Source organism: Cupressus sempervirens, chromosome 6 (genome assembly GCF_028749045.1).
Source record: "Cupressus sempervirens isolate cs-2001-9-10 chromosome 6, ASM2874904v1, whole genome shotgun sequence".
NCBI classification, from domain to species: Eukaryota; Viridiplantae; Streptophyta; class Pinopsida; order Cupressales; family Cupressaceae; genus Cupressus; species Cupressus sempervirens.
In genome coordinates, this window is record NC_143123.1 from 561,758,683 (window position 1) to 561,782,411 (window position 23,729).

The 23,729-nt window shown below is 36.9% G+C and overlaps 2 protein-coding genes across 3 annotated transcripts in view; both read left to right on the forward strand.

The window, feature by feature from the left end:
* The window catches only part of LOC149553507 (indole-3-glycerol phosphate synthase, chloroplastic-like), a 237,079-nt gene that overhangs the window by 65,779 nt on the left and 147,571 nt on the right, over nucleotides 1-23,729 (forward strand). The window lies entirely within an intron of this gene.
* LOC149553508 (uncharacterized) lies at nucleotides 643-4,075 on the forward strand. The gene is made up of 6 exons (XM_089788932.1): nucleotides 643-1,441; nucleotides 1,581-1,813; nucleotides 1,929-2,081; nucleotides 2,230-2,630; nucleotides 2,768-3,169; nucleotides 3,304-4,075. The coding sequence occupies exons 1-5, from the start codon at nucleotides 768-770 to the stop codon at nucleotides 2,972-2,974; spliced, it is 1,668 nt and encodes a 555-aa protein (XP_089645058.1). The 5' UTR covers nucleotides 643-767; the 3' UTR covers nucleotides 2,975-3,169; nucleotides 3,304-4,075.

Consider the following 23,729-nt stretch of genomic DNA (forward strand, 5'->3'; position numbering starts at 1 on the left):
ATTAACACCTAAAAAGAATGGAGAATGGATAATGTGTACTGATTCTAAAGTTATTAACAAAATTACAGTGAAATATAGGTTTCCTATGCCGAGGATGGATGACATAATGAATTGTTTGAGTCATAGTTCCAAAAATCGCCATGAAATCGCCGAAATCGCCGAAATCGCCATAAGATTCATGGCTCCCGATTTTTTTGGAATCGGAAATCGCTGGTGGCGATTTTTTCGTGTGAATCGCCTGAATCGCCAAAATCGGCGATTCATGGCAAAAATCGCCAAAATCGCCATCGTGAATCTCCAGAAATCGGCCGCGGCAGCAAGGATAGAAAGTTCAATTTTAAAAAAAAAACACATGTTTTATTTGCTTTCTAAGTTGACTTTCCTCTTTGTTATAACCCTAAAGAGCCTTCTATTTGCTTAGTATGAGTAGAAGAGAGGAAGAGTGAGAGAGAAGAAGAGAAAAGAGAATCCATAGGTTTCCAACCGGCAAGAAGGAAGAGCACCAAAGAGATCAGAAGTCCATTTGGGGAGGCCATAAATTGCATTGGGAGCATTAAGGAGTCAATATCAACACTCCTCAACTCATTTGCAAGAGGTAAGTGTTGGTTTTTTTTTTGCATGTTAGTGTAGTATGCATTTTTTGTTAAATTTTTTTAGTGTTCATTTGCAAATCTTGAATGTTTTTTATTTTTAGTTTTACTAAATTGCAAACTAGGGTTTGTTGTTTTGTAGTTTTTGTTTATTAGTTGCAAACTTTGATTTTTTACATGAATTTTTTTATTGCAGCAGCCCTTTGCTTTCATTTTCCAATTTCCACAATGGGTGAAAAAGATGAATGCTGGAAATATAATGAAGAGTTTCCTGGGAGAACCAAATATCAAACAAAATGTATATTTTGCAAAGAAAAAATAAATTCGGGAGGTATCTATAGATTGAAATACCACATTGCTGGCATACCTGGCCATGATGTCACAGTTTGCACTCAACAAACCGCTGAGGCAAAACGCTCTTGTTTAGTGGCATTAGAAAAAATTGAACAAGACAAGTTGACTAAGAAAATGCAACTTGAAGGGTTAAGAGGTATTGGCTCCCGTGCTCCCACATCCACAACCGCATCTACATCTGCAAGTGCATCTGCATCAGCTTCCGCATCCGTAGGTTGTGTTGGGGAGGGTTCTTCTAGGCCTCCTTTTCATCCTAGTGCTAGTGCTCATGTGAGTGTTAGTGGTAGTCGGTCTCATACTGAGACAGAGTCCAACACCAACCTATTACGGCCTAGAGTGCGAAAAAGCAGAATGGATAGTTACTTTGTGCCCCGCACTACTCCTGGCTCCCAACCCACGCTTGAGGGCATGGGTTTGAACAAGGAGATTCATGATGCTGCCAGAAAAGAGATTTGCAAATTCTGGTACTTTTGCAACATTCCATTTATTGCAGCCAGGTAATTGATTCTTTTTTCTTTGTTATCTTCAAAGTTAAAGTTAAAAGTAAAAGTAAAACTTTAATTATATCTACTTGTTTTATGAATTTAGTTTTTGACATCTAAATTTCTAATCAATATCATTATCTATTTGTGACAGGACTCCTTATTGGCAGAACATGATAGATGCAGTTGCCATTTGTGGTCCGGGGTTTAAAGCCCCAACTGAGGCTGAGTTGAGTGGATACCTCCTGGAGGAAATGGTTGAGGATATGAGGCATGAGCTTGAGGACAACCGAAAGGAGTGGATCGAAAAGGGTTGCACCATCATGACTGATGGTTGGACAGATAGGAGGGGAAGAACACTCCTCAATTTTCTTGTATCCTGTGGAGGTGATTGATCATTCTACTTTCCTACATACATAATTTTGAATCGTGATTGACTATTTCAAATTTTGATTTGTTGATTGCTAATAGTAATTATAATTCGTTGTTTTGTTACTTGTAGGATATACCATGTTCCTCAAATCCATTGATGCTTCTACTCATGTAAAAAACGCCTCATACTTATGTGAGGTTATTGAGGAAGTTATAGCAGAGGTGGGGGAACAACATGTGGTGCAAGTGGTGACGGATAATGCAGCAAGTTATGTTGCTGCAGGTAAACTTTTAACTTTTTAAGTTTTGAAAATAAATTTATTTGAATTTTGAACTTTTTCTAATTCTAACTTAGAATTTCTAAGTTTCCTAAGTTCTAAGTTCTAACATGTTTGAAATTTGAATTTGTAATTATCTTAAAATTGTTGTAGGCAAACTTTTGATGGAGAGGCACCCCACCATATTTTGGTCCCCTTGTGCAGCACACTGCCTTGACCTCATGTTGGAGGAAATTGGCAAACTTGAGTGGGTCAAGTCATGTGTGGAAAGGGCAAAAAACATATGTAAGTTTATTTATAATCATTCATTTGTCCTTAGCACAATGAGGAAGTACACAGGAGACAAAGAGTTAGCTCGTCCAGGGATCACGAGGTTTGCCTCGAATTTCATCACCTTGCAGTCCTTGTTGACATCAAGGGATGATTTGAGGAGCATGTTTGTTGGGCGGGAGTGGATTTCATCTTCCTATGCTACGACCACTGCAGGGATAGATGTGGTGGATTGCATATTTGATGATGATGGTTTTTGGAAACCTGCTAGAGAAATACTTAAGGTAATTTTATTGCAATTTAACATTTAATATTTTATAGTTTACTATGCTAATTGTTTAATGATTTAGTTTTACCTTATATTATTGAATTATTCTATGTTTAAGTTTTGACTCAAATTTTTGTTTTACTTTATATGTAGGCCACTGAGCCTCTTGTATCCTACGAACTGCTGATGGGGAGAAGCCCTCTATGGGCTACATATATGAGGGCATGGATAGGGCCAAGGAGGCCATTAGAGCTCAGTATGCAGGAATGCAGGAGAAGTATGCCCCTATTTGGGACATCATTGATAGGAGATGGCAGAATCAGCTCCACAGACCCATCCATGCAGCAGCTTACTTTTTGAATTCGGCATTTCGTTTCCATCCTGACCTCAAGGCGGATGAGGAGGTTCTCACCGGATTATATACAGTGATCCAGAGGTTGAGTACTGATGAGGATAGCAGTGCTGCAATTATTGAGCTTGATAAGTTCAATAATAAAGAAGGCCCACTTTTCTCTAGCAGGGTAGCCATAGATGCTCGGGAAACAATACAGCCAGGTAAAAATTAAATAATATATTCAATGTTCATGAATCTAGATTCTAAACTTAAAGTTGATTATGTAATTTTAGAGTTAACTTGTAATTTGTAATTTGTAAATGAGACTAATTATTTTTATTTTCCCTTATTTCAGATAGATGGTGGCAAATGTTTGGGGCCACAACCCCAAAACTTCAAAAAATTGCCATTCGTATTCTGAGTCAGCCAAGCAGCGCTTCTGGATGTGAGCGCAGTTGGTCCATGTTCGAGCACATCCACTCGAAGAGGAGAAACAGGTTGACAGTGCAGAGGTTGAATGATCTTGTCTTCGTTCATTACAACCTCCGTCTTAGGATCAGACAGATTTTGGGCACTGACTCCTCTCCGATCATTCTGGAGGAGATTGATCCAGAATCAGAGTGGCTCACAGAGGTTGTAGATCCAGTCTTCACTGAGGAAGACCGTGCGTGGATTGACCAGGTGGATATAGAGGCTGAGGCAGCTAGAGCACGTTCTTCAGGCATTGGTAGACGCACACGTGTACGCACAGACACAGGCCCTAGCGACATTCGTGAGCCCATCTTATATGTGGGAGATATGGCTCGACAGTCCTCTAGGACCTACATTAGACGCCTTGCTACTAGGCAGACTGGATACTCAGAGGCTGAGGCTGAGGCTGTAGCCGAGCTTAAGGATGATGTTGAGGATGATGATGACTATGAGCCTGAGGCTTGAGCTGGAGCCTTGTTTTTATATTTTGTTTACAGATATTGATACTGAATCATTGATAGACATATGTTTCAAAGTTTCAAACTTTCATGGATCTTCATCTTAGATTCTTACATAAATTTATGATTTGATGTCTTATGGATCATCTTACATACATTCTATGATTTAAATCATTATGATCATTTGATTTCTATTTACTTCAGCTAGCCTACAATTTACATTTTAGAATCTTAGATAACATAGTTACGTATGTGATGGATTTTATGTTTCATGTTTATGTATGTTAAGTTTTAACTTCTATTTGATGATGTTATAGTGTGCTTAAGTTATATTCAATAAAGGGTGCATGAAATAAGTTTTAAATTGTTAAAATCTTTAAATTTAAAGGGTTTTTTCAAATTTGCCGATTCATCGCCGATTCATTGCCGATTCATTGCCGATTCACGATTCGATTCGGCCTTGCCGATTCCGATCCGATTCCGATTCACATTTCTTTGGTTTGAGTGGAGCAAAGTATTTTACCAAGATTGATTTGAAGAGTGGCTATTATCAGATCACAATTAGAGAAGGTAATGAATGGAAGACTGCTTTCAAGACAAAAGATGGATTGTATGAATGGGTTGTTATGCCTTTTGGTTTGACTAATGCACCTAGTACTTTCATGAGGTTGATGAATGAAGTTCTCAAAAGATTTCCGGGTAAGTTTGTGATTGTTTATTTGGATGACATTCTGATAATTAGTAAGACTAAGGAAGAACATCTTGAGCATATTAGACAAGTATTGCAGAGGTTGAAAGAGGAAAAGTTGCTGATTAATCTGAAAAAGTGTTCTTTTATGCAAGAGGAGATTGTGTATTTGGGATTTGTGATTTCAGCTGATGGATTGAAGATGGATCCTGAGAATGTTAAAGCAATTTTGGAATGGCCTACACTTGAGAATGTGGGTGAGGTAAGATCATTTCATGGTTTGGCTCATTTTTATAGAAAGTTTATAAAGAATTTCAGTGCTGTTTGTAATGCTATGACTGAGACAATGAGGGGAGATAAAAAGGAATTCAAGTGGACACATGGAGCTGATAAGAGTTTTGAGACATTGAAACAAAAGGTTGCTGAATTATCTATATTAGCTTTGCCTGATTTCAACAAAGTATTTCAAATTGAATGTGATGCAAGTGGTAATGCAATAGGAGCTGTATTAAGTCAAGAAGGCAAACCTGTTGCTTTCTTTAATGAAAAGTTGAATGATGCTAAAAGGAAGTATTCTGTGTATGTTCAAGAATTTTATGCTATTGTTCAAGCATTGAAGAAGTGGAGACATTATTTGATTCCTAAGGAGTTTGTGTTGTATATTGATCATAAAGCTTTACAATACTTGGGAAGTCAACATAAATTGAATCAAAGACATATGAAGTGGGTTGAGTATTTGCAGTATTTTACATTTGTAATTAAGCATAAGAGTGGAGTTACTAATAGAGTTGCTAATGCATTGAGTAGAAGATGTTCTTTGTTGATTGAAATGAAGGTTGAAGTTCTTGGTTTTGATGAAATAAAAAAGTTGTATAATGCTGATTCTAATTTTTCTGAGGCGTGGAGAGTGTAAAGCACCAAATCTGACAAATCACATAAGCAAGTATGATAAGTATTTCATTCAAGCAGGTATGTTGTTCAAAGGTATTCAATTATGTATTCCTAGAAGTTCTATGAGGTTGAATCTGATTAAGGAAAAGCATAGTGGTGGATTGGTTGGACATTTTGGAATTGATAAGACATTGAGTTTGCTGAAAGTGAAGTATTATTGGTCGCAAATGTATAAGGATGTTCAGATTTTTTTAAAAAGTTGTGGATTTTATCAAGTTGCAAAAGGAGTGAGTCAATATATTGGTTTGTATACACCTATTGCTGTTCCCGAGAAACCTTGGAGTGACATCAGTATGGATTTTGTTCTTGGATTGCCAAAAACAGTGAAGGGGTATGATTCTATATTTGTTATCGTGGACAGATTTCTTAAGATGGCTCATTTCATACCATGTAAGAAGACATCAGATGCTTAGCATTTTTTGAAGTAGAAACATACTATAGCATCGCTTGCATTGAGATTTTCGAAGATGAGTCTAAGACCAACTTATTGCAGTGCAATCAATGGTCCAACAATTTCGAGGAACATTTGAAGATGCTTCGTCAGATGAAGACATGAGACAAGCATTTAAGACTTGAAGAGATTGTTGGAGCTGGACCCAAGCTTGAGGATTTTGCGGCAACTCGGATTGAAGTTAGTAAGTACTGATAATTAGTAAAGGATAAATATGGGGCTTTGGATTTGCCAAAAGCTACTCAAGTGGCGGAGATAATATGGAAGTTTAAAAGTAAGCATCTAGACACGTTTTGGTATAAAGGGGAAGAAAACCCAGATGCTTGAAATTGAATTTTAACACTTAGAAGATTTTTGGATTTTTTGGAACCTTGTCACCAAGGTGTGCTGGTGTGTAGGTGCACCTACAGTTAACTACCAATTCCCAATTTAAAGCATTCCATGTACTAGAAACACATTTTGACGGTAGTTCAACTCCAAGAAACGCTTAAAGAAGGTCAAGATCCCATTTTTAGAACTTCCAGAGACTCCTAGATCATCTTACAACTACAGTCTTCTTATCTTCTCAATCTTTTATTCTTTTGTGTCATGTAAAGGCTCATGCACCCATTAATGAATATAAATAGGGGTGGAGACCTACTTAGCACCATTTAGAGAGTCAATTTGTATATAATTAGATTTTTTATATTAATTTTTAGCATGAGTTTGCATTTTAAGAGCTCTCACTCCTAACACAAAGGGAGGAGATGATTTCTTATAAATACATGGATGTAATATGTACTCCAGGCCGTTATTTTGATGCAATAATATATGCTATTGGTGGTTTCATTCTGAGTGTAGTTATTCTTGCCGGAGTGTGTTAATTTTGTAAATGCATGTTCATGAATAATAATGGAGCCAATGGTTTTATTGTGTTGTTATGATTGTGCGATATTTTAGTTCTGGTGCTTGCCTCGTATTAATGATGTTCGCTGATGTAATGAATTTGAGAAAGGATCACCTATTGTTCTTGCATAGCTTCTTGTCTCGCATGAACGCACTTTCTGTGGCCTTATGATTTGATGAAATGTGAAACATCTTTCAGTTTATATTGAGTTCCCATTGACGATTGCATCGGTGGAGTTGAGGAAGCGCTGCTCGTAATTTCATTGGTTTCCTACCCGATCCTTTTGACGATTTAATTCGCAGACCTGTTGTTACCTTGGTTAATGTCTGTTAGATATTTCCCTTTCAAAGTTATTTGCTTTAATCTCTCGTCACCCTATCTTTGTTATTTTCTTTTTTAACACTTGGTTAAAATAGGAATTCATATAGTTGCATCGATAAATATCATTCATCATAAAACATAAAATACCAAAAAAATATCTTTTTTGTGGTTACTTTTCAAACAACAACAGATCAAGCAGCTTATCCGAAATTGGTTCGAACCAACAAAGGCCTCCTCCTGAACATACACATTTATCTTCAATTGAGTAGATTTCACTAGGTTGCAAGACCGCTCGGAACCTTGGAGTTGATCCCCGATAAGCTTTTCAAGAGAGAGATTTGCAAGGATCCTTGCTATTTAGCATCGTACAAAACGATAGCGCAACACACACCAAGAAGCCACATCTAGTACGATGTGAAGGGACGACTTGTGATACAATACCATAGATGTAATGAAGGGGGTAAATTTGATAAATGTCACAATATCTGAGGAGGCCTTGGTAGTCACAAGGTGCTTTACGAAAAATGCTACATACCCTGATGCTTATACAAAGGAAGCCTAAAAGGAAACATAAATGACAATGAAGGAAGAACGGAGTTGAACGCATAGTACTCCCGTACAATCAACATCAAAAGCCAACATTATACAAGTGTTATAGATGGCAATTCTAGTATGAGTGGTAGACCTGTGGGAGATGCTACTACAACTAAAGGTGGCAGTCACTAACATAGGTGACACTAATGACGACCAAGGTATTGGCAACCATGGGGCAAATGAGGCAGGAAAAAAAGATGTGGAAGCTACTACCTTGAGTGGTGCCGGGAATCCTATGCTGTCGGTAGTGGGTGCTGGATGGACACCCGCAGTTGTCGAAATGGAAATCATCAGACGTAGATTGACAAGCACTATTATAGATGGAGGATTGACATTAATGTACTGCCACAAGAAACACATAATGCCCTTCATAAACCTACACTCTGGCTACCAACCTTCCACTTGGTAGGTGCTGATCAACATGGTACAAAATCAGTTGTGACTCTTATGGTGCATGTAAACTTCTACAGATTCTGATGACAAATCAGACTTCTAATGCAGAGAAAATAGACACAAAATAACCTAGACAGTGAAACTGATATTCAGGATTCACTATGCTCAAGATACAATTGAGGATCCTGATTTATAATTGGAATGAAGTTCTGAAATTCAGTAGATAGCACGTGAGGACTGGAAGACCTGGAGATCAGACTGTAGATGCTTGTGTGTCCCCAAATTGCCTTCTCAACCCTGCCTATATACCCATATCATAGGGTGTGTTCCTTAAGGTACATCACCCTTAGCATTATTAGGTAATTAAAATACTCAAAGTCGGCGTCCTTAGAATAATATTAGTTAGCTTTAACTAAGGTTAGTTAGGTAATACTAAAACCTGTTCCTTCTGATCGCCGGCACCTCTAGAGTAGGTATAAGTAATTACCATGCCCTCTTAATGGAGTATATGCAAATGAGAGTTAGGCACAATCTGCACCCGTAGACTTGTAGATTATGACTTGTAGATTATTAGGTTAATTCTTTTAACACTCCCTCTTAACCTGATAATCCTACAGAGAGATATTATATCTAGCAACATCAATTCAGATGTTAAGCAAGAATTAATACTCTATATCTGTCTATCTCTTCTTAATAAATAGTATCATAAAACATATGATACAAGGTCATATTACGAAGCCTGTGATATGACAAATCACTGCTACTAGTGATAAAACACAAGTTGTGACTCATAGAAGCTGGTACTTCTAAACCATAGCTAGATCCTGAATTTTAAGATCTACTAGAATACAGGATAAACCTGAAGAATTTCTAGAATTCTTTCTTTATCCAATTTGTGACCCATGAACATGTCAATGTCACAAGATGATCTAAAAATTCACCTGGATCTTACAATAAAATCTACTGTTAGTACATTATCTAAGAGATCGTCACCTCTCATAATGCCTATTGTACAAGTATTCATTATTTCAGAGATCATCACCTCTTAAATAATGATTACATATGGTGGAGCCCATTACCGTCAATAGCCTGACAAAATAAAATTTATCGTTTTATTAATAATCAAAATAGTACAAAATAAATTACAACTCAACCATACCAAGTCTCTTTCTGAAATGTTCTATCTTTACTTTGGATAGAGGTTTGGTGAGTATATCTGCTGTCTGATCTGCAATACAGATGTATTCCAATTTCACAAAATTCCTGTCTACCATATCTCTTACATAATGGTAAGGAATTTCAATATGTTTGGATCTATCATGGAAAACTGGATTCATTGAGAGCTTGATGGAACTCTAGTTATCACAATGAATTACTGTAGGATTCATGACTTGCCCAAATAATCCCACAAGCAACTTCCTCAACCATATTGCTTCTCGAGAGGCCATTGCTGCAGCAATGTATTCAGCTCTGTGGAGCTCTAAGCTACTGAAGACTGCTTTCTGCATATCCATGAAATCATAGCTGATCCAAAACTGAAAAAGCATCCTGAAGTACTTTTCCTGTCTTTAGCACTTCCACCCCAATCTAAATCAGTGAATCCATGCAAATCTAAAGCAACTCTCTCATATTTGAGTCCACAATTAAGAGTACCTTGAAGGTATCTCATAATGTGTTTAACAACAACTAGGTGAATTTCCTTACGTTCACACATAAACTGACTTAATGCATGAACCGCATAGCAAATATCAGGTCTTGTATTTACTAGGTACATCAGGGACCCAATTATCTACCTGTAGAGAGTAGAGTCTATAGGAGGTGATTCTGCAACCGCTTCTTTAAGTTTATGCAAATTGGTCTCCATTGGAGAAGACATGGGCTTGCAATTCCACATTCCAAATTTCTTCAAGATATCTGAAGTGTACTTCCTTTGATTCAGTATGATATTATCAGCATTCTATTGCACTTCCAATCCTAGGAAGTAATGGAGAAGACCCAAGTCTCTCATCTCGAATTCTTTGATAAAATCTTTCTTGCATTGATCTATAAGATGATCATCACCGGTGATTAATAAATCATCAACAGACAATATCAATATTAAGTTTGGATTGGCTTCATTCTTAGAGAATCGTAAACCAATGAGATATTTATCAATCCTTTCATACTAGGCCCTAGGAGCCTATTTAAGCCCATAAAGAGCTTTCTTGAGTCGGCACACAAAAGCTTTTGGATCATGGGTTTCAAATCTTTCTGGCTGCTCTATATAGACTTCGTCAAAAATCTTCCCATTGAGAAATGTTGTCTTTACATCCATCTGATGTACCTTCCATCCCTTAGACGTGGCAATTGCTAAGACAGCTCTAATGGTAGTATATCTGGCGACAGGAGCAAAGGTTTCTTCATAATCAATTCCTTCTTTCTGAGAAAAACCTCTGGCTACAAATCTAGCTTTATATTTCTCAATACTTCCATCTGCAACATGCTTTATTTTGAATATCCATTTAGAAGAAACAATGGATTTTCCTTTTGGCCTTGGAACTATTTCCCAAACATCATTTTTCATAATTGATTGATATTCTTCTATCATAGCTTCTTTCTAGGCTGGATGTTTAATAGCATCAGAAGGATTGGTAGGCTCTGTTTTGGATAAGTCAATCATATTTATTGTATAATCTAAGAATCTTTTAGGTCTTTTACTTTCTCTGACTGATCCTAAAGGTGCAGCAAAATCTTGAGCTGCTTCAACTGTTTTTATGGCCCAAAATGGTCTTTTCTTTGAACTTTCTTCAAGGTTTGCTTCATTTTCGACCTCTTCTAAGTTCTCCCTCTGGGATTCAGACTCACTTAAGCTTTCAGAATCATGTGAAGAAGAGGGTTCGTGAGAATTTATTGCCTTTTTAAATGCAAGATCTTCGTCAAAGACTACATCCCTGTTGAGTTCAATAATTTTTTGTCTAGGTATGAAAATTCTATATGCTTTAGAAGTTTCAATATACCCTACAAAAATACCCTTCCTTCCAGATGGTTCCAATTTGGTTCTTTTTTCCTTTTGGTATATGAATATATATAGGACATCCAAAGATTCTGAGATGACTTATATTAGGTTTTATTTTTGTAAATACTTCTTCAGGGGTCTTATCTTTAAGATAGGAGTGTGGGCTTCTATTTTGGATGTATACAGCAGTACAAGAGGCTTCTGCCCAAAGATAGTATTCAGCAGTACAAGAGGCTTCTGCCCAAAGATAGTAAGGCTTCTGCCCAAAGATAGTATTCTAGATTTTGGTCAAAAATCATAGCTCTAGCAGCTTCTATAATTGTCCTGTTTTTCCTTTCAGCTACCCCATTTTGTTCAGGGTTATAAGGAACAGTATACTCCCTCTTGATCCCTGATTCTTTACAAAAATGTTTAAACAAATCTGAGGTATATTCTCCGCCATTATCTGTTCTAAGGGTTTTAATTTTATTTCTTTAAAATTTTCAGTTAATGCTTTGAATTCCTTAAATCTTTGTAAGATTTCTTCTGATTCTTTGCATTTAAAAAAATAAATCCATGTTTTTCTAGAGAAGTCATCTATGAACAACACATAATACCAGAATCCTCCAAGGGAGGGAATGGACATGGGTCCACATAAATCTGAATGAATTAATTGTAGTACATTATTTGTTTTTCTGGTACTATCATGAAAAGGTCTTCTAGTACTTTTACCTAGGGCACACCCTTTGCAAATACTAGGGTGATCTTGTTTTAATTTTGATAATCCGGTAACCATCTTCTCCATAGTAGATAGGGTTTTAAAGTTTAGGTGCCCTAATCTTTTGTGCCATATTTCATTTGAATCTTCTGCTTTATGAACAAGGGCTTGAATGGGTTCTATATTTAGTTCATACAAATATCCCTTTCTTTGACCAATTACTTTAGCTTTCTTGATGGAAGAATTCTTAGCCCAAGTTAATACTTTGCCATCCATGAATGCAACATTGTGTCCATCATCTTCTAACGCTGTAATTGATATTAGGTTCCTTTTTATTCTTGGTACATATAGTACATCTTTCAAAAAGAGAGTATTTCCTGTTTTTAGCTTCAAAGTGTAGCTACCAATTCCTTTGACTGAATGTGCTGAGTTATCACCAATAGTAACTTCACCGTTAACTTTCTCGGACAAGAAATCTAGAGTTTCTTTGTATCCTATTATATGCCCGGAGGATCCACTATCTATTACCCATGCCTTATTGGAGATTTCATTTGATAAGGAAGAATACAAAACCCGATTCTTTGGATCATAAGTTTCTTCTTCTCTAACAATGTTTGTGCAATTCGCTTGTTGTTTGGAGTTTTCTAGACAATTTGATCTAAAATGTCCAAATTTTTCACATTTAAAACATTTTATTTTAGATAGGTCTTTCTTGGACTTTCCGTTCTTCTGATTTCCTTTATTTTTCTTGAAATGCTTTTTCTTGCCTTTGTAAGAGTTCGCATTAAGAACATGAAGTTCTTCATCTTCCATTTTAGGTTTTCCTCCCTTCTTTAGTTTTTTTGATTCTTCCTGAAGACAATCATTCTTAAGTCTATTAAAATCTGGAAGTTGATCTCTAGCACTTATTCCTTGTGCAAATGTTTCCCATGATTCTGGCAGTCCATCTAAAGCCATGAGTGTTAATTCGGTGTCATTTATGATGGTTCCTATGCTTGCCAATTCATCTCTAATACCGGCAACTCTTAGAAAGTAGGAGTTTATTGATTCTTCCTTTTTTATTTGGATGTGATTTAGTTGTCTCTATAGTGCAAGGACCCTCATTGCATTATTTACTTCAAATGCATTTCGTAATGCATTCATCATATTGTAGGCAGTTAAGTGTTTTATAAGCATAAGTACTATGTCATTCTTAACTCCATCCAAGATGATTTGAATGACTTTTTTGTTTCCATTGGACCATATGGATTTGTGAGGTTCAACAGATGGCTGTTTCGATGCTCCATCAACAAATTGTCTAACATTATTTTCTTCAAGAATCATCAAGATTCTAAATTTCCATGCTTCAAAATGTTCTTTTCCATCAAATCTGTCCTCATGCCTGATTGTATATGCCATTGGAAAAGAAGAATAACTACTGGATATGAACAGGTCTGATATGTGACAATCTGCAGAGCCCTAGATCTGATAACTAGGCTCTGATACCATGTAAACTTCTACAGATTCTGATGACAAATCAAACTTCTAATGCAGAGAAAATAGACACAAAATAACCAAGATAGTGAAACTGATATTCAGGATTTATGATGCTGAAGATACAATTGAGGATCCTAATTTATAACTGGAATGAAGTTCTGAAATTCAGTAGATAACACGTGAGGACTGGAAGACCTGGAGATCAGACTGTAGATGCTTGTGTGTCCCCAGACTGCCTTCTCAACCCTGCCTATATACCCATATCATAGGGTGTGTTCCTTAAGGGACATCACCCTTAGCATTAACAGGTAATTAAAATACTCAAAGTCGGCGTCCTTACAATAATATTAGTTAGCATTAACTAAGGTTAGTTAGGTAATACTAAAACCTGTTCTTTCTGATCGCCGACACCTCTAGAGTAGGTATAAGTAATTACCATGCCCTCTTAATGGAGTATATGCAAATGAGAGTTAGGCACAATCTGCACCCGTAGACCTGTAGATTATTAGGTTAATTCCTTTAACAGTGCAAAAGGTTGTAATTGGAACCCAACAATTTGTTCTAGATTTTGTTGTCATCACCTTGGACAAGAAGGGATATGGCACCCTCCTTGGTAGGGGATGGCTTGTCATAGCAAAGGCCAATCATAATTGGAAGAAGAACACCCTATTCATCAAGAGTGATGGAAAGAAATATGTCATCAACCTACGAAAGTAGGTGGTAAGCTAGGAAATGACATTGGATTCCAAGTCCAAAGGAGGAGAATTGGGCAAGGAAAGAGTGATGGAATCAGACGATGAGGGAATTATGAGACTAGGGGATTGTTCAAAAGACAAAACAAGTTCACTTAATGGATTATTCCACTGGTAGATGGGGAATTATGAAGTTTTCCATCAAGGTTATAACTTGTTAGAGCTTTTGGAGGAAACCATCAACTAGGGACCAAAGCAATTGGAAAAAATCCTAACTTGTAGGAAACCATCAACTTAGGACCAAAGCTATGCTCCACGGGACGCGTTTCCTGGGGTTTTACCCTCGTACCTGTACCGGGGACGCGGGGACGGATTTTGGCCGTCCCTTGAGTCGTCCCCTTTTTGAAAAATTCAGAAACGTCCTTGAAATGGCCAATTTTTTTGGCAGGAAACTTGGGGACGGCTAGCAGTATCGGGGACGGTAGTGTCGTCCCCTATCCGTCCCCGAAACTACTGGCCGTCCCCTTTTTTCCAGTCAATCTAGTAAAGGCAAACCATCCCCAAAAAAACATTTTTTTCTAATTTTTGTTGTTCGTGTGGCCCCAAGTCATCTTAAAGACATGATAACAATATGCAACCCATATTTGGTCCATTAAAACACTAACTCTTTTACTCATTTTTCTATTTAACATACTTGCTAAGAGGAAGGAAAAAAACATAAGAGCAGTAGCAGCAATGAGCAAAGATTGTGTTTAGTGAGGAAAGATTGCGTTTGGTATTTACTATTTACTAACTATTTTAGTTGGACTTCTCTTTATTTCATTCTGATTTCAGCATGATACTTGAAGCCTTTAGGCATTTTAATTTTTACTATATATGTATGTGATATTGTTATAATGGAAGCACTTAGTATTTGCCATTTGATAATATTCCATGTATTTATCTTCTAAAATGTCTATGGTGAATGGTTCATCAATGTTATGATATACATATTTGAATTTTGTCTCTATATTAAAAAAAATCCCCTATGTTTTTAATCGCCGTCCCCTGATGTCCCGTCCCCTAAATTTTGGCTTCGACCCGTATCCATACCGGAAACACATCCCCGTCCCCTAAAATGCCCCCGTCCCGGAAACTCTGTGGAACATAGGACCAAAGCATTTGGAAGAAAATACAATTGGGAGAATATTGTACGTGCATCAAGAAGAAAGGGGTTTGTACGAATAAACACCAACATACTGCATAGACAAGATTAGGTAGGTCGACAAACCTCTATACAAACGAAAGAAGAAGAAAAGATTGTACAGTGTGTAAAATGGCGTGTAAAATGGCAAAAAGGGTTGTACGATGCACGAGTAGAGAAGGAAAGAGTGGAGACCATACAGTCTGTATTGGGGTAGAAGGGCCTGTACAATGTAGAGAGAAACCATAAGGTATTGTATGTTGTACAAACCGTACTATCTACACAAAGGCAAAAAGGGTCGTACGATGTATGGGTTGAGTGGAGCTGGGAGCAAGAAAGGCCAAACTCCTAGAGTGTACGACCTATAAGATGAACTTGGAACAATAGGAAGACTCGCATCTCGTACGATGAAAGTGGAGACTTGCATTTTGCACAACCTTGGTGCACCCCGTACGATGGAGCTAGAGTTAAAGCCCTATACCATGAAGTGGGAATTGAAACCGCGTGTACAGCCCATAAAATGTATAGGAGTAATAGCAAGCCAACCTATCTGACCGACTTCATCCAACATGTACGGTATAAAGGCGTACGAAGAAGTTAGGGTGTAGGCCCCTTCAGTAAACAATGAGTAGGTAAAGAGCCCGTACAACGTACATGAATAACATTCCAACCCAGGCCAGTCAGCCAGACCCATATGCATGAAAACATTTCTATCCATGTCCATATGGTTGGTAATAGCACAACAGGCACTCTAGTGGGCACTATAGGTAGTGGAGTTGGCTGCCCCTTGACCTCACTTAGGGCGCCTCCCCTAAAGCCCCCTTTTAAAATTTGAACTACACTACAAATTTGAGTTTATGCAATACAGGTCATTATTTGCACTCTTATTATTGGTATTCCTGGATGTTACTTGATGTATACTTGTTGTCTGGAAGACAATTTTTTTTATGGGGTGGAGTGGGGGCGCTGATTTAGGTGAGAATTGTGCCATTAATAGTTGATAAGACTTTTGTTAGTTAATAAAACATTGTTCCGAATGGGTTCAGTTGTGTAATCAGTTGGTGACGGTTGGAGACTTAACCAACCGTGTTGAGTCTATTTGTATGGAATTTGGGACAAGTGAGGGTGTGGTTAATGTTGGAACTATTATGCTATGAAACATATATCATTTTGTCATTTATTGTGTAATGTGATTCTATGTCACTCATGGTATTGCAATATTTCATTTCACCGGTATTGTGCAATTCTGTTGAATCTGTATATATTGTGCAATCTCTCTCAACCTAGGCATCTAACATGTGTGCTTTTGTATTTTGTTTCAAATACCCACATTAAATTTATTAACTGGCGAGACAATTTATCTTTAATCTTAATGTTGTGAAACCCTGAAACCAAAACAATTATTGTTATGTCATGGATTACATTCAGAGACTGATCCTGCATATGTAATTCCCAAAGGGATTTTATTGCCCCTACAATGCCTTGGCAGTAATAGAGCTATAAGAAGACTGCTTTTGTTGTAATTCTGTAATTCTGATATCAGATAAGGAAGAGTTGATTTATTTTAATATAATCACAGATGAAATACCATTATAATAATTTTACTGCCTTTAGGATAACATCATGTACCATGCAAAGTCTAATTATGATCTTTTGCCCTATTGGAATCAAGTCATGTGGATTAGCACCGTTGTTAATAACAACATACCAGTTACCAAGCTCTGCAATGTAATGAAGAGATGAGTTTTGTGGAGTATAAAAAATTGTTGTTGTGTTCACATTTTCAGGGTATCAAGAACTATTCAAGTAAGAATTTTAAAAAATAATTGCCTTCATTGTGGCCATGATGGGCCTTTGCTTCTGTTATAGTTGTAATAATTTAGTTGTTCCAAGCTGTCATAACTTTGTTTGAAGTATATGGATCCTATACTACATGCTGGACTTACAGCTACAAGAAAAGCATACAAATCAGAAGTGAATGAACTCAAGTTTCAGATAATTGAGTTTACGCATCAAGTAGAGAGCAAGGAAATTTTATCCACATCTCAACTTATGACTACCATAAACTTCATGCATATAGGAAGATTGTCCACTAAGGCAAACAGATTGTAGAAGGAAACATCCATTATATCAGAGCAATGCAGCAGAAGCTAGTATCGAGGAGGATTTAAGGATTACATATCTCCAAGGGTTGACCTTCATGTCAGCAAGAATTCAGTGGATAAGATTAAAATCAGCATTGCTTGAGGACAAGCAATGTTTGACAGGGTAGATTGTAACATCTATTTTGAAATAGAATATAAAAATAAATCGTAATTATTTTATTCTTTTTTTGGTTGGTAATGGGCTGAAGCCGAATAATTTTTAACTGTTAATAAACTAAAACTTCTCACGCATTAAGCCTCTTTTACAATACTTATAAGTTATTGTCTAGTATACTAGATGCTCAAATATGCTACTGTAATTTATCCTTCACATGCTGACTTATGAAATTAGTCTCTCATTTCTTGCTCCTCAAGTAATGTGGATTAGCACCATTGTTAATAACAACATACCAGTGGATAAGTAGGAGATAATTTCCACAGCATGGAGGAAACTCCGTAGTTAAGCGCACTCAGGCTGGAGTAGTACTGGGATGGGTGACCTCCCGGGAAGTCCTGGTGCTTCACCCCTGTGAGCATCACCTAGATCCAATGAGTGCTAAGTGTTGCATTTATTCTCATGAGAGATGGATTCATGTTGAATCACTACTCATGAAACATGGGTCAATGAGTTTGACTCAAAATCACAGAGTTAAATCCTGATAGCAATACCACAACATACCAGTGACCAAGCTATACAATGTAATGAAGAGATGAGTGTTGTGGAGTATTAAAAATTGTTGTTGTGTTCACAGTTTCAGGGTATCAAGAACTATTCAAGTAAGAATTCTAAAAAATAACTGCCTTCATTGTGGCCATGATGGGCCTTCGCTTCTGTTATAGTTGTAATAATGTAGTTGTTCCAAGCTGTCATAACTTTGTTTGAATTAGATGATTCTATACTACATGCCGGAGTTACAGCTACAAGAAAACCATACAAATCAGAAGTGAACGAACTCAAGTTTTAGATAATTGAGTTTATGCATCAAGTAGAGAGCAAGGAAATTTTATCCACATCTCAACTTATGACTACGGTAAAAGTCATGCATATAGGAAGATTGTCCACTAAGGCAAACAGATGGTAGAAGGAAACATCCATTATATCAGAGCAATGCAGCGGAAGCTAGTCTTAAGGAGGATTTAAGGATTACAAATCTCGAAGGGTTGATCTTCATGTCAGCAAGAATTCAGTGGATAAGATTACAATCAGCATTGCTTGAGGACAAGCAATGTTTGGCAGGGTAGATTGTAACGTCTATTTTAAAATAGAATATAAAAATAAATCGTAATTATTTTTTTCTTTTTTGGTTGGTAATGGGCTGAAGCCGAATAAATTTTAACAGTTACTAAACTAAAACTTCTCAGGCATTAAGCCTCTTTTACGATACTTCTAGTTAATAGCCTCCTATAAATCAACCACTGAATTTGATGATACATTTACTTATAAGTTAATGTCCAGTATACTAGATGCTCAAATATGCTACTGTAATTTATCCTTCACATGCTGACTTATGAAATTAGTCTTTCATTTCTTGCTCCTCAAATTAGCTGTTAAATGCCTTGTATTGAATCTGTGTGACTGGGGAGTAATGGATAATTTTAACATAACTATAGATATGAGAGAATTTTGCTTTTGTATTTTGTTACAGACACCCGCGTCCTTGCTTTTAATTTATGCCTTAATTGATGAGAAAATTTATCTTAACTTTTTAATGTTGTCAAACCCCGAAATCAAAACAATTATAGTATGTTATGGATTACTTTCAGAGAATGATCCTGTATATGTAATTCGCAAAGGTTTTTATTGCCCCTCCAATGTCTTAGTAGTAATAGAGCTATAACAAGACTGCTCTTATTGTAAATCTGATATTAGATATGGAAATAGTTGATTTTGATTTAATATAACAGATGAATTACCTGTCCAATAATTCTACTGCCATTAAGATACCATCATGAAGCATGAAAAATCTAACTATGATCTTGATCTTTTGCCTTATCCAAATCAAGTCATGTTGAATAGCACTATTGTTAATAATAACATCGCAGTGACCAAGTTATAAAATATAAGAAGCCTGTTTATAATGATCATTTCGTATATATATCCGTAGTATCTACATATCTTCTGCGAAAGGATCAAAACCATGGTCGATCTCCATAGATCAAACACTGAGCCCATACTGACAGCCATTTCAACTTAAAAGTACATTTTTCTTTTGGTATAGCATTATCCTAATTAAGCCATATCCAAACCAAAGTTCTCCTTGTTGATAATACTAGTAATTATGTGCATGGCAAAGTTCATACAGAGAATATATCTTTAAACATCAAATATTTAATATTTTCCTTATGAATAGCTTCTTTCTTCACTCATGGGGCTTCTGATGCTGTCACCTTCTCCGTGGAGCCCCACTCTTCGATGCAGGTAGCATTTGCCAGGTCACTATTCTCTTCCTCCATAGCCACATTATCTGCCCTTAGATACATGCAGCAGATTCATTAGAAATTCCAAAGTCCTTGCAATTACTGTCTTTCTATCTTCAAACAATTCCCAATCCTCTGTGACTAGAATTGGGAACATAGGGACTGGTCTGCCTAACTATCAGTGGATCATAATTCCTGGCTTTGGGTATGTAAAGATCTTCATCAATGTTAATAAGAAACCTATTAAGCTTCATCAATATCTCTTTCCTAAACACGCTCCTACATAAAATTTCTCAACTTTCCTACCATGCTCAAATTGCAGGGATATTGCTACATAGATTGCTGGTATGTTGGGAACTTGGGATTGGCTCTGTGTCTATTGTAATTGCATAAAAGTTGTTGACCCAAAACCCTTCTGACAGCCCTAATTACCAGGTCATGGGCAAACAAAATTGTCAAACCGAGCCTATCTACCTTTACATCCCCTACGAATGCCATCTGTCTTTTCCTACCTTTCAATCTTACGGGAGCTTCCATTTGAGCCTTTGCTAAACACTCAACTCATTGAAGTTGATATGATCTGTCTTCTCTTTGGTATTCTATAAATAGAGTTTCTGTGTCTCCTAGAAAGTTCTTTCCAACAACTTAACCATAGTAGCTAATCTAATCCATATATCCCTGATGTATCCTCCCCATTAAGGTATTTGTGATTTAAGTCTTTAACCCATTTTATTGATGGGTTTTGGATCATTCTCCACACCAATTTTCCCCTAGGGGTTATTTTTGCTCTTTTAGATTCTTTATTCCCAATCCACTCTTTATTCCCAATCCACCCTCCTTCGTTGGTCTGCAGATCTTATCCCACACAATTGTTGCAAATTTCTTTTTGTCACTTGTCTTTTGCTTGTAAAATGCTCTTAACTTGGTCTCTATTTTATTTTTTACCCCCTTGGGAAATTCTAGGCAAGACATCTGATAAATTGGAATTGCCAAAAGGACTGATCGAGCAGGAATTCTACTCGCATTTGTAAGCTATTTACCTTTCCACGATTCTGTTCTTTTCTCCATTTTTGTTATAAGACTGGTCCCATAGTTTATTGTTTCTAGAGCCTTTATTTACGGGTAAGCATAAATATTTGCAGGGCAATTCTCCTTTCTATAATTCAGTATATTGCATATTTCCTCGTCTTTTCTGGGGTTCGTGTTGAAAAAAAAGTTTTCTGATTTATCCGGGCTTCTTCATGTCTTGAAGCCTTTGCAAAACCATTTAGAATACTTTTGAGCTGCCTTTCTTCTTCTTTCTCACCAGCCCCAAAAAGAATTATATCACCAAAAAATTGCTCATGTGTGATGGAATCTAGCTCACTGATAGTTTTAGTCTCTTGGTTAATTAATTTCATATTAACAACATCAATTAGGGGCGTATTTAGGGGACTTGATAATTTCCCCTTCCCTGTGTTGCTTGCCTACAAGCAACCTTAAATTGGAATAGTGAAGAACCTGTTCAGACTCCCAGGTTGCATCTGCAGGAGGTAAATCCTGCCAGCGAATCAGATATTCTGTGATAGTCCTGTTGCGGAGAATGCGCTCGTGGGTATCCAATACTTATGCTGGAGTTAAATTTCAGTTTCACTTCTTCATCCAAGGGAGGTAAATCAATAGAAGTGGTAATCTGAGATCCGAAAGCTTTCTTAAGACATGATACATGGAAGACATCATGTATTCTGCTGCCTGCTGGAAGATCCAACTCATATGCAACCTCACTGATTTTTAGGGTGATTAGGTAAGGGTCATAAAAATGAGGCTTGTATTTCTCAGAACCACTGCATTTAAGTGAAGATTGACGATAAGGCTGTAGGCATAAAGGAACCAAATCATCCACTTCAAAGTGGCAGTCAACACGCGTCCTATGAGCGTAAGTTTTCTGCTGATTTTGCTCACACTGCAGACTGTCCTTAAGTGTCTTTAAAACATCTTGGCATTCCTGTAACCAGGCCTTGGAACTTGGTACCTTTACTAGTTCCTAGAGAAAAATCAACGAAAGAGGGAGCTTTGTATCCATACAATGCAATGACAGGAATCATACCAATAGACACATGATATGTGGCGTTATAGCAATATTCACCAAGATGAAGCCATTTTATCCCCAAGCCTTTTGATGTCCTGCCACATAATTTTTCAGATATCCTTCAACTCTCTTGTTAACTATCTCAGTCTGGCCATCTGTTTGTGGATAATGGCTAGTACTTGGTTTCAGTTCATACCTGCTAACCTAAACAACTCTTCCCAAAAACGGCTAAGAGACTGGCTGTCCCTGTGACTGATAATGTTTGTTGCAGCCCATGCAAACGGATAATTTCTCGGGAAAACAGCTCCACAAGCTGTACAGCATTATAATCTGCACTGATTGCATAAAAATGAGCAAAATTTGTTGAATCCACAACAACAAATATACAGTCTTTATCAGTAATAAACTCCATTGATATACTCTCCCATTTTTTGATCTGGAATAGATAAGGGTTGAAGTTAACTGGCCAGATAAGTGTGTTCTGCTTTATTTTGCTGACAACTGATGCATTCTTTAACATAACGCAAAACATCATCTTTCAAACCTTTCCCGAATCTGCTGATATGTTTTGAAATAGCCCAGATGCCTAGCTAATGGAATATCATGAACAAACCATAAAATCTTCTCTTTCAATTTAGAGCCGGACACTTATAATAAAAAATGTCATTGAGCACCTTATACCTTTGATCCTGTATGTTGCCATCTATAAGATTGCAAGCTAATGAATTTTTAGAATACTCAACTAATAAAAGGGATTTCCAATCAGCAGTAACTACAGATAGAGAATTCAATGCTGGCTGTCGGGATAATGCATTGACTACTACGTTGCTTTTCACTTCAACATACTCAGTTTCTAATCGTATGCTTGGATCTTGCTGATCCATTTCTGCTGACAATCACTTAGATCTTTCTGTCCCAGAAATACTGCAAGCCGTTATGATCAGTGCGAACACGAAATTTTCACCTAATTAAATACTGCTGAAATTTAGCTAATGCATGCATGATTGCCAACATTTCCTTATCGTAATTTGAGTACAATCTCCTGGCTTTCAAATGCAATACGATGTCTATTTTTCATTAGTATTGCACCGATTCCATTTCAATACAAAAAGCTGCTTATATTCTAGAAGAGAAAGTACATGGCAAGAACTCATCACCTTCTTTAGTTTAGCAAAATCCTGTTTTGTCGCCAGAGTCCATTTTAAAGCCCCCTTTTAGTGAGATCAGTCAACGGAGCATCAAACTGTGAGAACCTTTTAACAAATCTCCTGTAATAGCTGCATGAGGCAAAGAATCCTCTTAACTCTGTCAAATTCCGTGGAGGTGGCAAGTCTATGAAAGCTTGTATCTTTTCTTGATGAACCTGTCACCAATAACATGTCCAGATACAAAATCTCAGTCATGCTAAATTCACATTTAGAAGCCTTTGCATTAACAGATTGTGATTCCATGATACTTAGAACCTTGTCAGTATGTTTCAAATGATCTTCCCAGGTTTTGCTGTAAATTAGAATATCATCAAAGAAAAAAATAAAAAATCTCCTCAGCTGTTTGTTAAAGATATGATTCATACAAGGTTGGAAAGTTGTAGGTGCATTTGTAAGCCCTAAAGGCATAACTTAAAATTCATAGTGACCTTAATGGCATTGAAAAGTAGTTTTATGTATTGTAAAGTTTCTGCAAATTCTATGATTGAATCAGAGATTAGATTTGACCTTCTTCTTCTCCTTTAGTCTTGTTGTGAATAACTTCAAAGTATTGGCTTCAATTGAATTAGAGATATAATTCTGAAATCTGTCTTTACTTCTGCAAATTGTATATGGGCAGTATTGACTAAGGAGCAGACTATTTTGTATTTTGTGTGCTCTTAGACTTCAACCATACCCATTATACAT